Raw genomic sequence first — 17,782 nt, 5'->3', positions numbered from 1 at the left:
AAAAACTAAAATTGAAGCTAAAAAAAATCAAAGAGAAAAATGAAATTAAAAAAAAAAAACAACAATAGCCACCCGTTTCGGTTTTTCTTTTTTTAAGGTTTTTTTTTTTTAAAAAAAATAATAATAATTTATGAATGATATTTTTGTCATTGGGGAGCCGGGACAGTGACATTTTCTTTTTCTAATTTACGTTGAACATTGACACAATTAGTAGTTTGACGAGAAATGACATTTGATAATAGAATTGTAGTTTGAGGAATATGTCTACTTTTCCCAATTTATTTCTTTTACAAATTGGGACAAAACGAAAGAGATTTTTAATTTTTTAGTTTTTTTTTTTTTTTTTTGATCTCTAACAAGATTATCATGGGGAAGTGGCTGATGAGTCCACTGGTCCAGTATGACACATTGCATGAATTTAAAAGTTCATTTTGACTTTTTTTATATTAGAAAATGGCGCACTTTTAAGATTCGTATAATTGGCATCATGTCTTGTGGTTGCGGCCGGGGCTTATCTTCATTGGACTTATAGTAATGTCAGCTCTTAGATATACTTCACTATATGTCGGGATACATCTATCAATCTAATCAGACCCAATAGCAATCCAAACCACCAATCAACAACGATCAAATTAAACCTGACGGTTTCTCTAACGTATAAAAGCTTGTTAGTTCCTTTCTTTTCGAATTGCATCATGCATCATATATTAGAACTTGGTGCAAGAACAAAAACTTTAGAGGATAAATACAAACCACCTTAATTTTCATTGATGTCTTGTTGAAGGTGGGTCACGCTATGACTCAATCGGATTTGAGGGAGTGTATGTGGTTTCCATCATCGATCTAGGCCTCTCGTGTGCAGCTCCCAACAGGTATGTGACACTATGTTCAAGCCGAAATATAATAGCTATAATTAGTCTTCCCAATCTGTCATTATAATTAAAATAATAATAATAATAATAAAAAAACTTAAAAAAAAAAAAAAAAAAAAAGAAGAAGAAGAGATTGGGAAATGTTATAATATAGGATATCATGACAAACAAGTTCATGTGTAATTGCAAAAGTACCGAAGACCATGTGGAGATGTGTGCAATTGCCCGTGCATTTTCCCTATAGCAAAAGCTCCTTAAAAGTAATCTATGGTTTCGTGCATTTCATGCACTTAAAACAATTAAGCATATATTACCCGGACATTCAACTACATGTCCCCACTGAGCAATGTATTTGACAGACTCGATAATTAAGAGACAAATATTTCATCTGTGCATGCATCGCCATGCCAATAAACAATCTAAATATAGTGATACTTTAGTCAAGCTAGGCAGAAGAATTGCTGGGCAAATCTCCTTTGGCAGTCGGCACACTGCAGCAATGACTGGCCCAGACACTTAATGTCGAAGCCCGATCTTCAACAATTTGTTGCTTGCATTGCTAGTATAACTCGAATGACAATTGTGAGAGAATCTTTAGGCATATTGAATCTCTCATATTTGCCGTCAGAATAATTAGCAATTTAGGCAATGAAATTGCTCGAGATCTCTATCGATCCCTCAGTGGCTGCCTGCCGATGGAAATTTTGCCCTGTAATGCAACTAGACCTGATGAAGCCGAAGAATGATGGATGCAATCACGCAAACATGTTATTTATGGAAGCCTAGTAGAAGAATATCCCATGGAACAATGCGTTTCTTGTGTGATTATCACTTTATTCCTTCTACCAAAACCACTCCCTAGACTCAAATAATTAAATTAATCCCATTCATAGAATTTGATTTTAGTACATGCACTTGCCGGTTCAAAAAAAGCATTACAATGGTTTGTGATTTGTTTTGTGTTATCATACACTAATATGGACAACTTTTGGAATAAAATCCAACCAGATATTCCTGTGTATTTCAACTTTTCTCAGTCAATGGATGATTAGAAAGCCATTGATTTGTTTATTAATTTTGCTGTGGCCCAATTTCAATTTGAAAGGTCATACAAAGCGTAGTCTTCACACAGCATCTTCTTGAAGCTGTGGTTTCACATCGCAGCATCTGCTTGATGGATGCTTCCAGGATGGAAGATCCAGGAGCATGTTCTTGATATCTTTATCTTACACATCGTAAAGTTCCTGGTCGATGGCTTTCAATTGCTGTCAAATGGTCCCCAACTAGTTTGTGTACGTACGCAGAAACTCGAGATAGCATTTATATGCGGTTTCTATGCTTGCCTTTTGTTCTTGTGGTGTATGACAACACAAAGAATCCTTAAAATATTTTAATAATCGTGTGTATTTATAAATTAGCGTACGTTTACATAAAATGGATATATATATATATATGAAGCAAAAACAAGTTTTTGCCTTTTTTGTTAAGGAAAATAATGATATAGGCTGTGCCTTCCTTCTCTTTTAAAAATATCAACAAAAACTAATTGCCACTGAATAAATCCTTTTTTTTGTGTGTGTAATTATAAATTTATTCTTTAGTAATGGCGTGATTTTAATTAATTTACTGCATGGGTTTTTAAATCTCACTTTTTCGAATTTTTCCATTTCATTATTCTATCTAAAATCGTCTAAAACTACTGATATGACATTAACCTCGAACTTAATATCATATCAATTTTTTTTTAAAAAAAACATATTACTTTATGAAAAAAAATTTAAAATCTAAAATAAAGAAGCAAATTGGGAGGGATGTCCATCCCTAATTTGAGGGGTGGCTCACGCACCCCACGCTGGGGTGGCTGCACGGACCGCGCCCCCTTGAGGGGGTGGTCTATCACCCCTCCCATGATTTTAAAATAAAGAAGCAAATTGGGAGGGCTGTCCATGTTGGGGTGGCCTCACCTCCTTGGGGATGGTCGGTCACCTCTCTGATGTGTTTTTTTTTTTTTTTTTTTTTTTTCTTTTTAATTAGATTTTAATTTTCAAAGAAATTAAGTAAAAATTTATTGTTTTAATTAAAATGAGAAAAATGATGACCATCCCCTAGAGACTTCTCTAGTTCTCTGAGAGAGTAAATTTCAATGGCGCAATTACTCAAGCAATGATATTATATTTTCCCTTTATTTTTGTCTATTTGAGATTTATTTGGCTAGACGAAGAAATAATAAAAGCTATTCTTCTTCCTTTGCTAACCCTCTTCTTAGGCTCAATTATAACTCTCTTGTTTGATAACAGGAGTATTTTTTACAAACTCGACTGGTACCTAATTATTACCAATATTGTACATAGTATATATATATTCAACAAAAACTGATTTCTTAAACCCTTTTTTTATTTATTTTTTTTATTTTTTTATAGTTATCTTAAGGAAACAATTTGTTAGGAAAATAATGTGATAAGGAAAAAGAATTAGTACCTGCACGTAAGATGAATGTTCTTCATATGTGTTTATTTTTGTTTTTATGAATGATTTATAGATATGTGTTTATTTTTTCCTTTAATTAAGTATTGGCAATAATATAATAAAAAAAAGAATGAGAAATAATATTTTAAAGTAAGTAGAGAATAAAATAGAGAATTTATTGGAGTGTGTAGTGAAAAAATAATAGCTAAAGTAAAGAATTGTACTTTTCACTAGGTAAAATACCTAATGCTGCTAGAGATCTATGTTCAGATTATAACAATGCAGCAAAAATAACTAAACAATATTATTACATAACACAAAGAGCTAACATGTACATTTATATTTATATATTTAGAGCTTTTACATTGTATCCAATACATACCCAAAAGAACGGATATATTAAAGTATCACATGAGAAACAGTGCCGTATACATATCATGAAGTCTATACATAACAAAATACACAACTCAAAAGATATTATGTGTGATAATCTCATTACTCACACCAAAGTCATATACAATGTAATTTAGGGCCCCTGCATGTACATGAAAAGATAATATACAATCAAATATATATATGTAAATATAGTAATACATATGCCCAATGTTCATTGATAAATCAAGGAATACACCATGCATAATCATTCATAAACCCGATTTGTATTTTAAAACCTTCAATGATGATGGATCTATGTTTCCTAAATAAGTACCAATTGTAAATTGGTAATGTAGAGATATTTAGATAATGTTTTGATCATCAAAACAAGATGTGTATTTTAAAACTTGTGAGGATACCACAACTTTTGAAAGATGACTATATCTTACTCATAGTTATCAAAATAGATAAGCATAGTTTAGATATGGAACTAAGTAGTATATGAACATAGAAAACAAGAAGTAAGGGTATAGATTAAAATCATTACCTTGGGGTAGAAGCTTTCATGGTTTGAGGATTGACTCCTCCAAGTATAGATACTCTCTCACTCTTGGATTTATCAAAGGTTAGAGATGACCGAAATGACGGTTTTGGATGAGAGGATGGTTTTATGGTCGTTCATGCACAAGCAAAGAGTAGAAATGTTTTATTTTTATTCTTTGTAATTGCGAATCGATCGTTTGTAATTACTCGAGTAGATCATTCATGCCTAGGGTTTCCATTGATCGATCAATAGTAGCATTGATCATTTAGCTCACAAAATCTTCTACAATAATTCCTAGGCTTTAAATATAATAATATAATTTTAAATTGTTTTACCCAAGGAAATTTAGTTCCCATAATTACAAATTTTTATAAATACTTATATTGTCTAGTACACAATCAATTGTTAATTAAAAATTTTTACTATTTAAATATGTAGGGTGTTACAGTTATCCCTTACGCATCACTAGTTTTGACCCTCTTGATATTCATGCAAACTTGAAATATGAAGAGCTCTTGGTGCAAGGAACAACAATTGAGAACGAATTAGACCATTCCACTAAGATGAAAACCCCTAAGCTTGTTTAGGGTTTAGTGCCTGAGGCTGATTGGAGCCTCAATCTTTTGTTATACACTAACTTATATAGTCTGTCATATGTTTATGTTTCATGTTTCGTCTGTGGAACCTTTTGTTAGATGATATTTTGGAATATGTATATTTATTTAAGTGCGTAAATCTAACAATGTTAATATTTATTTAATTAAGGTTTATATAGCCACTCTAATAAGTTTATTGAGATGAGATTGTGATGCCAAAAGGAAAAATAAAAATTTATCAGTAATTATTTTCTGTTGCGAGTTTTCTAATATTAAAGATGTAGCTTCGAGTCGTGGCATTACGTACAATAACACGTGTTGACTCAACTCTCAACTAACAGGTGGATCCTGACAAGGCGGAATCCGGATGCGTGTCATGATGTGGCTATGGACACAGTTTGCTAAGAAAAATGATATAGTTCAATAATAAAACCATTTTTTGCCTATAAAAGTTTTAAGTGGCAAGATGTTATAGGTCTCATCCATAGTTGATGTGGCCCTACTCACTAATGGACCTATAATCTCTTGCCACCTAAAACTTTTATAGGTAAAAAATGATCTTTTTATTACACTATAGCATATCTCGTTTGCCAACGCATCATAAAGGCGTAAAATGCTAACGTTGCGTTCGACGCTGCTGGCGTGGCATACTGATGGGGCATATTTTGCCATTTGGTATTGTAACATGGCAAGCTCGGTCGATTGACCCCTAGCCACGGCTCACCGATTTCGCTTTTAAAATGTTTTTTTAATACTTTCTTATTTTCTTTTTAAATCTTAAAAATTATATTCTCCTTAAAATTTTCAACTTATTTTATTTTTCTTGTCTTTTATTCCTATTTAATTATTTATTTTTATCTTGGGTATTACAATAGTGCATGGCTTCATGCTCTTTAGTAAATTGGTAATCATGAAACTAACAACATCAATCAGAATGAAATTGTCTTATGTTTTGATTACGATATTAGATTAAGTCAAATTTGGTGGCATTGGAAGTTTTAAACTAGTTGTCAATAGACGTCCAAAAATCTGGTGTAGAAATTTTGCTCGACTCAAGGGAGATTGCAACAAGATTTATGCTTGAGATTCACATGAAACTAACTCATGCAATATTGTAACTAATCGTAAGACAGAAACTTCGTTCGACACTCATGCAATGTTCCCTTGAGCGAGTTTGCAATAATTTAAAATATGGCTATTTTTGTAATTTTCGTTCTAGAGTTGTGTCCTTAAACTTCTATTTAAGTACCATTAGGCTGACTGGCTAGCCAATTGTCTTTTATTATTGGTTTTACCAGTAAGAATGCGCTCTCTCGAGTTTTCAAAAATTTATAGTAGGGTTATAAGATTTGTGTTTGCACATTCCGTTTCAGAGAAAGTTTTCTTTTAAACTGGATTGGAGAAACTTTCTATAATTCAGTTTATAAAAATGATATGTGAAAAACAAATACTGTTTTAATCGTGAGGACAAAGTTGAAATAAATTTTATAAAAAACTCATAAGAATCTTACATGCTATTAAAAAAAGGGGTACATATCGTTTTTATAAATTAGGTTAAAGAAAATTCCTTCAACTTAGTTTGTGAAAAACTCGGTCCACCTACTTCTTACTAAGTTATGGTACATCAATTAGTATAAAAGTACTCTAGCTGCACTATTTCAAGTCCCTAATATCTAGTAGAAAAGTTTTCGGGCAAACCAATAAGTAGTCAGCAAACAAGTTCTTGATGGTGATGATCAGAAGCATTTGCTTTAAATTAAACTTAGCTGCAGACCCTTGTTATCCATTCCTCATTCAATTAAAAATAAAAAATAAAAACTTATCTGCTGGACTGCAAGATATACTAGTATTTAGACACACTTCACAAATTAACATCTCTGTTCGAACCTCAAGTAAATAAAGATACAACAAACTTATCTGCCCATCCTTCGAATTTATTAAAAAAAAAAAAAAAGGGTTCTTTATAGAAAGAAGGCATTGAATTGACTTGTTTATTTAGTTTACTTACCCACAATCAGTTTTGTTGATGGGGCCTCTTTTGTGTAGTATAGATCCCGGATGCCAAAATGAGCCATTAATAACCAGACAAACGTGACAAGCTCTCCTCCTTTGCTTAGCTGTGCAGCATGAGTATTGGCCTTGCAATGATTTGCGGCATAAGACAACAATTCAACCCACACTTTACTCATTAGCTTCCATCTCTTTTCCCCCTCCAAGTTTCTTAGCTCTTTGGCGAGAATAGATGCATCAAACAGCACAGATTTGCTTTTGTCACCCTTCAAATCAACAGGCCTAACATCAGTATTTACTTCAAGGATCATTTCATAGTACGCCCGTTTCTGTTCTATTTTTGGTTCTCGTTTCCCTATATCCTTTCTCTTGAAGAAGTCTTTGGCCTCAGCACAGGTATCGCGAAATCTTATTTGGCCAATACCTCCTACAGCAGACATCATGGTAGGCTCCATAACTAGAAGATATAACATATAATCAGAGAGGATGTTACAGAATTCACGATGTTCCAATGCATCCGCACTGTCCTCGTTTGTAGCTATAGTACTATAGCAGATGTCTGTTGCAATATGCCATATTATAAGGCTCTCATCATAATCAACGTCAACAACATAAGACAAAATTTTTTTACTATCATCATGATTCCAACCACTATCCTGCAGAACCCAATCACCTCGAGCTGAACATATCCTCTTTGCAATGTCAGGATCATCTGCGAAGTTGGATTTCATTTTAAGCTGATCAAAGATTGAATCCCATATTTTTTCTGTTAATGGTTTCTTGGAAACGTGTTTCATCCGATCATAGAAATCCTTAAGGCCCAATTTATTAATGACACGAATCAATCCAAGGCCAAAATAATCACAACAAGAAGTCTTCTTTTTTGAACGTTCTTCTAGACAATAATCCATCAAGTTGTATACATGTAGAGATTGAGACCACCTCCGAAATAGGATTCTTCTATCTGTCCAGCAGTTTCTCCTCTTGAGAAAGCTTTTAAGGAGAATGCAGAGGAGTTTCTTTATCGTGGCTGTGCATTTACTATCCCTCGACGAGTTCTGGATGGAAGCACTAGTCCAATCAGAGAATGCCAGCATAAAGAAAGCAATTGTATCCAAGCTTATGGCACCAAAGAGCAAGGTATATGTAATTCCAACATCAATCTTGTGAAAACCCTTCTTATCTAATAAATAGAAGGTTGAAAGGGCTGCCACAACTGCACTCAACGATATAAACCGGACAAAGTGTCCAAACTTTGAATGCACCACGACAACCTTCGTATAAAGAACATCATACATGAAGTTGAGTTCAACTGCTAGCACTTTAAAGGCATCTGTTGAGTTTCTTTTATGGATAAATTCTCGGCTCATATGGCGCACGTCCAGATTAGAGTTGAGATCCACGATGAGACCCTTGAAGATTTCAAAGAAGACATAAGCATATTTGACCACCTTAAGCTCATCTAGTTCGTCTTCATCGAGTCCATAACGTTGCTTCTCAGATTGTTTAATAGTAGTTGTTGGGATTAATTCTATCTGAATTGGGACTTTGGCGGCTTTGTTGGAAGTGTATATCTCCATGAGCTTTGCATAGTTAGGCCCTGTGTAAGGTGGGTTCAGAATGGATTCCCGGAATTGATTCAAGTTTGCAAGAAATAAGGCACGCGTTCGCTCACAATACTTGATGGTTCCAGCGACAAACAGAAGAAGAGTAGGGATCCATAACTTGTTTCTGGGAAGGGATTGATTGAAGACAATAAAAGCTGTAGAAACCTGGGTTACAAGCCCAACAAGGTGCCTTAGCCAGAGAGCATTATCCTCCAGAGCAAACGCAGTTATGGTATCTGGACCACCAAGGTGCAACAAAAGAAAAGGAGCCCAAAATGCCATCAAATCAGAACGATCATCAGGTTTCCCAGAATATTTTTGGCTGTTGGAAATAAGTCCCACTGCAAAGTTAGCAGTCCAATCAGCCAGCAAATAAGCTAGCCAAATCAGGGAGATTACCATCACATTTCCTGTTCGCTTTCTGAATGGTGCAAATAGAATTAGAATTGCCTGTAATGAGAGACTTAACAGAACGAAACCGTGAATATTCCATTCATCATAGAACTTCTTGATTACGACAATGATGGAATTAATAAACATATCCTTCCTTTGCTTGCTTAATTTTCTTTCTCCTTTGTTTCACCCTGTCCAAGAATAGAACTTTAAGTTGCTTAAACAATAAGTAGGAGGGAGATATATATAGATTTCTATTATGTTATTTTCAACCACGTCAATTTATATATAGTTATTATGGTACTAGGGGTGTACAAGCGGGGCGCATGCAGTTTTTTTTTTTTTTTTTTTAGAAGTTATTACAATAATGAAGTAGCAAGTTAAATGATCTTACCACTTCAAAAAATTAATTAATTAATTAATTAATGATCTTACAATGAGGAACCTATTAAAATAATGAAGCAACAAGTTAAGTATCTTACAATGAGCCACCTATTCAAACTTGATAGTATAAGAATTTGCTAAGAGGGGAAAAATAGTCTATTACTTGAAAAACAGTAAGTGGTTGATAACCACTAACCGACCTAGCAGTTGCAGTTGCGGTTAGCAACGAATAACCGCATCTGCAACTGCTTGTACACCCCTAGTTAAAACATGATTACTCAATATAATAGTTGGTAATGCATAAGAATAGATGTATCGACACAAAGATAAAACCTTGGGGCTAGTTTCGGCCACCCCCATTTGGTCACACAGGGGTGGCTGAAGCACTCCTATGGGCTATGTGGGTGGTTCGCTACCCCCAAGCCAGCCAAATGAGGATAATTGAGCCACCTCCAAACCCTTTGTCATCCTTATTTCACCACATGGAGGTGCTTGAACTGCTCCCACCGGCCATGGGAGTTGTTCGCCACCCATAGGCCGGCCGAATGGGGGTGGCTCGACCGCCCCCATACCCTTCGGGGATGGTTTTGGCCTATTTGGCCTCATGGGGGTGGTTTGCAGCCCCCAAGCCAGGCACTCCTTAGCCATTTGAGAATGTTATTTTAGGGCTATTTTGTCGTCATTTTTTCCTAAAAACACACATGTAGCAGGTGTGGCTCAATTTTCGTAAGAGAAAATTGAGAGCTTTCATTGCCTATTTTCTTGGAGTGTTTCTTTCAAACCACAAGGTCCATCATCAAACAACCGAAGTCTAACAAAGTTTTAGTAAAAGAGATCAAGTACTCAGAGACTTAGGTTCACTATGTGAATGATTAAATTCCTGAATGTGATCTTTGACACCTTATCAAATGTTTAACTATGTATCCCAATCTCCTAATACCCTTCCCGTTTTGACTGATCTAATTATGTCTATTGGAAGATCCGTATAAAAGAGTATCCTAAATCTATAGACCTTGGGACTATCATCAAGTTTGCATGGGAATGCCCAAATAGACCGATTGTCAAACTCCCAAAGTCTTAATTAGGGTTAAGTGAGTCTCAATCGATCTGTTCGAAGTATGAGGGGTAGAATCTTGACTTTCTGTTTCGGCCAAACGTTCAAGGTAGAGAGTCGAACGTTCACGATCCCGCTAGAATGTTCGAGGTTGCGAACCCGAATGTTCACTTGAAACCCTAGATCCAAATATTCGATATAGTACAGTCTGAATGTTCAATATAGGTACAATATTGAAAAAAGAGCACCTTGATCTTATCTTTTGCTCATGAACGCATATAAATACTTCTCACCTTCGCCCCTTCACCCTATCTCCGCCCATTTTGTTCAATACATTCATAGATTGAGTGTGACTCGGTGCTTTGGTGGATAAATGAGCTATTGTTCTTCAAAGGATGTTACTTTCCCAGCCTTTTTTTTTTTTTTTTTCCATGACGTTATTAAGTTGTTATCTTAATGCTTATCTTCTGCTTAGGTATTTTTCATATCCTACCTTATGGCTAGTAGGTTTTGGTGTTAATACTAGTTTAGCATTGTCTTAGTAGCTTAATGATATTGGTCGTACCATGTGTTGCATGAGGATGTTATTGAGGCTTAGTAACATGTTGAAATCATGTAGGGACCCTAGCACGCATCAAAATGAGGTCTAGAAGGAATTTTTGGTCCGAAATGGGTGTTTGCCTAGAATTGAATGTTTGACCCCTTCTGGACGAATGTTCGCTGTTGAGGCTAAACATTCGACATTTTCTATCTAAGCATTCGATGGCCAAGTGGTAAACCTTTTTTGAATAGTTTAGGATATAGGGATTGTTTTATCTAGAGGTTAGAAACTAATGTTAGGTGTTTTCTCAAATTTTGAGGTTGTGGGGCCTCAGGAAGACCCTGTGAAGGAATCGTACAACCCAAGTCAGTAAAACTCACATGGATACTGTGACGTCCCACATTGCCTGGGTGTGGAAAAGATGATGTGTTTCTATGAATACGCTTTCTCTAAATGGTATGGGCCTTTTGAAGTAAACCTAATAATAAAATCGTACGAGCTTAGCTCAAAGTGGACAATATAATTTCATTTGGGACAAGGTGTTACATATGGTATCAAAGCCATAGCCCAACTTGAGATGGGGAAGTGTGCACGTACAAGCCCATAAGGGTAGCCAACAAGGACGCTGGGTCCAAAGAGGTGGTGATTGTAATGTCCCACATAGCCTGGGTATGAAAAAGATGATGCGTTTATATAGAATATGCTGTCTAAATGGTATGAGGTCTTTTGGGATAAACCCAATAATAAAACTTTGTGAGCTTGGCCCAAAGCGGACAGTATAATATCATTTAATGCAGGGTGCTGCAGATACTTGTTATTATTTTATTTCTACATAGCATGATTATTTTTTGTACCAAACGTGCATGTTTACAACTCACATGAATTATATTTTTTATTTTTGTGAACTCCATTTTGTGAAAATGAATGATGAATAAACAAATGAGGAAAATGACAAGTTGTAAATTCATGCATATAAAAGACAGTCGATAACAAATTGTATCATAAGACATGGTACACAAATACGTGCAAGATAACGGTCATGCCTCTTACTATTATAAGGGTTAGCCTTATGGTCAAAGAGATTTACTTTTAATGTTTGGCCTTGACTCCAATAGTTGTTTTGTGACAAGCGCACCATGTACGGATGTGGTCACTAGTACGGCTTTGCTAGTAGGATGGGCCACGTGAAGTCTGACTCGGTCGTGCTGTTAGTATATGACGGTATGCGACAATATTCAGGGCACCGGTATTGTATTACTGGTCCATCGAGACAACGCCAACTCTAATAAGAAAGAGTTAAGGGCTTAGATACACCATGTGTATTTATGACCATTTTCTTTTACAATGAAAGGAAATTCGAGTGTCTATTTGTTAGTAGTAATATTTATTGTTTCTTTTCTCAATACGTTTTCTATCAGTGATATAGCTTCAGATGTTGCACATAAATAAGAAGCTCCTTGATTTGTTAAAAAAAAAAAAAAAAAAGACTATATGAATTATGAATTAAAAAGATTAATGATACAAGAATATGATCTACTATACCCCAAAAGAATTGTTTCAATTTGAACAAGTCAATGTAGGATAAAGTTTTCCTCTAAATTGGGCTGGAGGAATTCTTTCAACCTAGTTTTATAAAAATGCTATGTATCCTCTGTAAGAATTTTTTATATATAATTAAACCTCTACATGTAAGGAAATTTTTCCAACTCAGCTTAGGGGGAAATTTTGTCCATCAATAAATTATGTAATCAAACTGACCCATTAAACAATATTCCCTACGTACAAACCCAAAAAAAGCTTTAGTTAAACTAACAGAGATACATGCATATGCAAAATAGTGATATAAGAATTGAATTTTATAGTTCCGGAAACACAATTTATTATTAATGCCAAGACATTGCCTCAAAAAAAAATTTAATTAAATTATAATGTAAAAAACTCACTCATAGTATGAGTTAAGTTATAGATAGACTCGTAAAACATAAAAAGAAACAACCACATACCTCTTTCGGGTTGATGAGAAAACTAATGCAAAGACTTGGGAAATGAAATTTGAATCTCAACTTTTGTGGTTCCAGATTTAATTTGGAGTTTGAGAAAGCTATATATCTCAACTTAGCCACATACTTGTATTTGCTTAGTCGCACTTATATAGGCTCAGTGCAGCGACAGGATCCCAAATTAAATTCTCTATTTCCCTTGATTATTGTTCTAGAAGCAGATGGATTACTCGGTGATCGAAAAAGAAAAAGGTACTTCACGTACAATGCTATTATCCACTCAAGGAATCCTCGGCTTTATAAAAGTTTTTGGTCCAAAATAATTGGGTATTTGACACTACTTGCGAACTCATGCAACATGAAATTAAATGGTTAGTGTTGAGTAGTTCGAATCCGACACACGACATAATAACTGAAAATTTATAATGACTCGTGAAACTGACACGAACCTAATATAAAATTGAGAAACAAAACAATTGTATTGCAATTTTTTTGTCTTTCAGAAACCTCTGGCTCTTATAGTTTGTTTTTCCATAGATATCGGGCCCTTGGAATTTTGGGATAAAAATAGACCTTTATCAGAACTAAATTCCACCTCATCTAAGAATTGACAGGTTAACACCACTTTATTCGTCTAGCCTAGCCCACATGGCATAGAGACGTTCCGTTCCGTTATCAAATTTATTCCTGATAATATTATGGACATTTTTTGTATTTTTGAAACAAAAGAATTACATTGCAATTTTTTGGTATTTTGGAGGCACATTAATCCAATCTTCACTTCTAGAAGACATTACAAATTAGGTGCTAGTTTAGGTGGGGTACGTGTACTGTAAAAAATTATCTCTCTAAAACTCTCTTAAATTAATAAAAATAAAATATTTAAATGATATAGAGAATGAATAAAGGGTGTAATTGGAAAGCCTTCAATTCAAAAAAAGAAAAAAGCTATTAATTAAATTTTAGAGTAAAGTATGCGAATGCTTAAATTCAATAGTATTGGGGACACATTTGAATCAGAAGTGATATAGTTGGCATGTTTAGTTAAAAAACTCTTTAAAACAATTTAACACAATCACAAGTGATACAACTAAATCATAATCTGTGTTAAACAAAAAATTGACATGTTTAGTAAAAAAACTCCAAAAGTACTTATTTGATTTTTTTGCTCTAAAAATTATGCGAAAAAAACACTTTTCGAAGAAGATTTACAAACGGAACAAAGAGGTATCAATGCCATACAAAAAAGCAGCCAAGATATGCTGTAAGTTAAAATCAAATGTGAGATATTATAGATGTTTGTGGTCCAATATAATTAGGACTTCGGGTTTAATTGATTAAGATTTTCGAGTTTTAAGGCTTGGTCACAGAATTTGAATCACAAGTGCTCCCAGCCAAATCCTTTGTATATGCTTCTTGTAGTTGAAATGAACTTTATAATTATGCTATATTAAGTTCAAAGCCATTTAAAGTGGAAAGGTGATACATTCCCCAAATTTGAAGGAAAAGAATAAACATGGCCCACCTATGTGAACTTTATCTTTATCACATCTTTAAGAAACTACAAGAATGCTAAAAATTTATTTACCAATAGTTCCTCCCACAGCTCAATTATTCAGCATAGTCTACGTAGTAGCTTGGGTTAGCCACATTTATTCTCTTCTAATTATTATTATTTTTTTACAATACCTTTTTAATATTTTAATTTATGCAATGCCCCCCATAATTAATCATTCAAATTGCAATGTCACCCTTATACTACCCAAAATGACAAAAAAGTATCATCATTAACATACAAAATGACTTACTTTTCTTCTTGAACTTTTTTATCTTATAAAGGTTATTTTTGTCCATTTAAATCGTATGAGGGAATATTTTAGGTAACCCGAAAATAATAAAAAAAAAAAGGAAAAGAAACAGAAATATATCGAGAAATGATAATAAAATATTGAATGTGAATAAAATATTTGTCATAACTTGTCAGAGATTTAGCGAAAATAAATTTGAGGAGTTTAAGAATGAAGTAGAAAAAACAAATGGGATGTAAATTTTTTTCTAATAAGTAATTCTTCAAAATAAAAAAAAAAAGTGGGGTTGTATTTCAAAATTTGAAGAAAATTTTGAAGAACGAAATGGGCTAATAAGATCCAAAATTTCCAAAGATTGTCTATAACATCATTTATTATTATTATTATTTTTTTATTTTTTTAACATTTTAGCTAATAAGACAACATGTGATTTAAAATATGCGAGCTACTAAAAAACAATTTAACAACGTACTTTCAATCACATATTACAAATGTCAACAAGTTATTGATCTAAAATTTTTCTAAGAATAAAATTCATAAAGATGAGCCATGTACTTGAGAACTCTTCTCTTTATTCCTTCCCTTCAGTTTGCGGGCAGGTAAAGTTTGTAACATTAAATTAACTTGATAGAGTATAAAGGTCACTTTAATTACAAGAAGCATATATAGAGAAGTCGGCTTGACACATTTGAGATTCAGATTCCGCAACAAAGCCTTTAAACTTACAAATCTTAAACAATTAAACCTGAAGTCCGAATTATTTTGGAACAAAAGATTTATAATTATAAACTTTTTACAATAACAAAAATAGTATGCACTATCTATATTTGTTATAAAGGAAACAACCTAGAACAAAAAAATACCCTGCAAAAGTGTGATTAAGGTTGGTGGATATCTAAAAAAAATTAGGATTAAAATATTCTATAATCTTAAGTAGGAAGGCGTTGTTTTGAAACAAGCACCGGGATAGAGTAGAGAGTAGAAGCATTCTAAATAGGAATTGTCGGATATTAAGAATAGGTGTTTCCAAAGTCGTGTGGAAGCGCTATGCCTACCGCCAAATTAAAAGGGATGGAATAAAGAAAAGAGATTCCTTTACATTCTTGGGAAACAAGTTCTTGGCTTCGATATTTAGGCAGTCAACAAGATTTGAAATAGTGCACGAACCTGCAATTGTTTTGGAAAACAATTTACAAACAAAGTGGTGTGAATGTCATACAAAAAAGCAACCAAGATATGCTGTAAGTTAAAACCAAATGTGAGACTTATAAATGTTTTTGGTCCAATATAATTAGGACTTTGGGTTTAATCGATTAAGATATTCGAGTTTTAAGGCTTGGTCATAGAATCTAAATCTCAAGTGCTCCAAGCCAACTTCTTTGTATATGCTTCTTGTAATTGAAGTGACCTTTATAATTATGCTATATTAAGTTAAATGCCATTTAAAGTGGAAAGGTGATACATGCCCCAAATTTGAAGGGAATGAATAAACATGGCCCACCTATGTGAACTTTATCTTTATCACATCTTTAAGAAACTACAAGAGTGCTAAAAATTTATTTACCATTGGTTCCTCCCACAGTCCGATTGTTATGCATAGTCTACATAGGAGTTTGGGTTAGCCACATTTATTCTCTTCTAATTATTATTATTTTTTTACAATAAATTTTTAGTGTTTTAATTTAGGGTTAATAACTTTTTTGGTACTTGAGTTTTCACTTTTTTATTTTTTCCTTCCTGAATTTTAAAACATAACAAATCTAGTACTCAACCTATGGGAAAAGACGGAATCACTACCTCCGTTAGGTTCCGTCAGTCCTACTTAACGGAATTGCCACGTGTCACTCCCATAATACGCCACGTGTCCTAAAAAGTAAAAAATAATAATATAATTATAAAAAAATTATAAAAAATAATAAAAATGTAAAAATATAATTACCGGATTCCATCGATTTGCTTCCTTGCTTCTTCCATCAAGTTGAGCCGGAAGGCCACCGTCGATGGGTCATCACCGAAGCTTATGCTTAGGCCTTGAATAGAATTTGTCTTGCACCAGGTGACTGTGATCAAGATTTTCTTCTGGGTGGAGAGGGTGATTCTGTAAACACAAGTGACTTAATTTTGGATTGAAGGTGATTCTCTTACCTTCGACACACCCTTACAGTTTCAGGGCCAAGCCTTCTCCTAGGTGCCAGCGAGAGCTCTTCACTTGAGCCCAAATTACTCATAACCAACCTCAACCTCTTCTTCTTCTTCGACTCGGAAACATTCCGAGAACTCGACGAACCAACCCCTTCCACTCCATCCGCAGTTTTCTTTCTAACAATTAAGCAACCTGAAGAATTCCTATTCTTAACCACAAGCCCTGACTGGCCACCAGATCTCAAACTGTCCTCCATCTACATCAAATGCCTAGAATATAATCCCTAAATCCCAAAATCCCCCTTCAATTCCATACCAAATTAATCAATTGAAACCCTGTAATTTGTAGGCTATTTTTTGTGCAGATTGCCAGATCTTCATTAGATTTTCTAGCAACAAAAGTCATCGAAAGGCTGAGAAGTCTGATATACGGATCCACCAGCAACGTAGAATTACAGACAGATCTGTGGGACTTTGATTACGATGTACAGCCGGATTCATGGAATTTCCGGCGAAAGAAGCTAATTGGAGAGCCAAATAGAGAACGGTTTTTTTTTTTAATTATATTATTATTTTTAATTATCATTTTATTATTTTTATTTTTTATTATTTTTTATTTTTAGGACACGTGGCGTATTAAGGGAGTGACACGTGGAAATTCCATTAAGTAGGACTGACAGAACTAACGGAGGTATTGATTCTGTCTTTTCCCATAGGTTGGGTACTAGATTTGTCATGTTTTAAAATTCAGGCGGGAAAAAATAAAAAAGTGAAAACTCAAGTACCAAAAAAGTTATTAACCCTTTAATTTAAGCAATGTCTCTCCTAATTTATCATTCAAATTGCAATGTCACGCTTTCACTACCAAAATGACAAAAGTGTCATCAACAAGATACAAATTGACGTACTTTTCTTTTTGAATTTTTTCACTCATAAAGGTTTTTTTTTTTTTTTCTATTGAATCATCTGAGGGAATATTTCATGAAACCC

General features: G+C 34.0%; 1 protein-coding gene across 1 annotated transcript; it reads right to left on the bottom strand.

Moving 5' to 3' along the window:
* Positions 1-6,853: 6,853 nt before the first annotated feature.
* LOC132169717 (uncharacterized) lies at positions 6,854-17,049 on the bottom strand. The gene is made up of 3 exons (XM_059580704.1): positions 16,796-17,049; positions 16,590-16,748; positions 6,854-8,891 (listed from the first exon to the last, which is right to left on the bottom strand). Exons 1-3 carry the CDS (start codon positions 17,047-17,049, stop codon positions 6,854-6,856), a joined length of 2,451 nt encoding a protein of 816 aa, XP_059436687.1.
* Positions 17,050-17,782: the final 733 nt, after the last annotated feature.

This window comes from Corylus avellana, chromosome ca2 (assembly GCF_901000735.1).
Source record: "Corylus avellana chromosome ca2, CavTom2PMs-1.0".
Taxonomy (NCBI): domain Eukaryota; kingdom Viridiplantae; phylum Streptophyta; class Magnoliopsida; order Fagales; family Betulaceae; genus Corylus; species Corylus avellana.
This window is presented reverse-complemented; position numbering and strand designations above follow the sequence as displayed.

Bases quoted from the DNA above. Each gene is read 5' to 3' on its own strand.
- LOC132169717 (XM_059580704.1), bottom strand. From the start codon at position 17,049: ATGGAGGACAGTTTGAGATCTGGTGGCCAGTCAGGGCTTGTGGTTAAG. The intron at 16,749-16,795 runs GTAAGAGAATCA...TTGTGTTTACAG, and splicing joins ACTGTAAGGGTGTGTCGAAG to AATCACCCTCTCCACCCAGA. The intron at 8,892-16,589 runs GTAATTATATTT...TGCACCATTCAG, and splicing joins AAGCAAATCGATGGAATCCG to AAAGCGAACAGGAAATGTGA.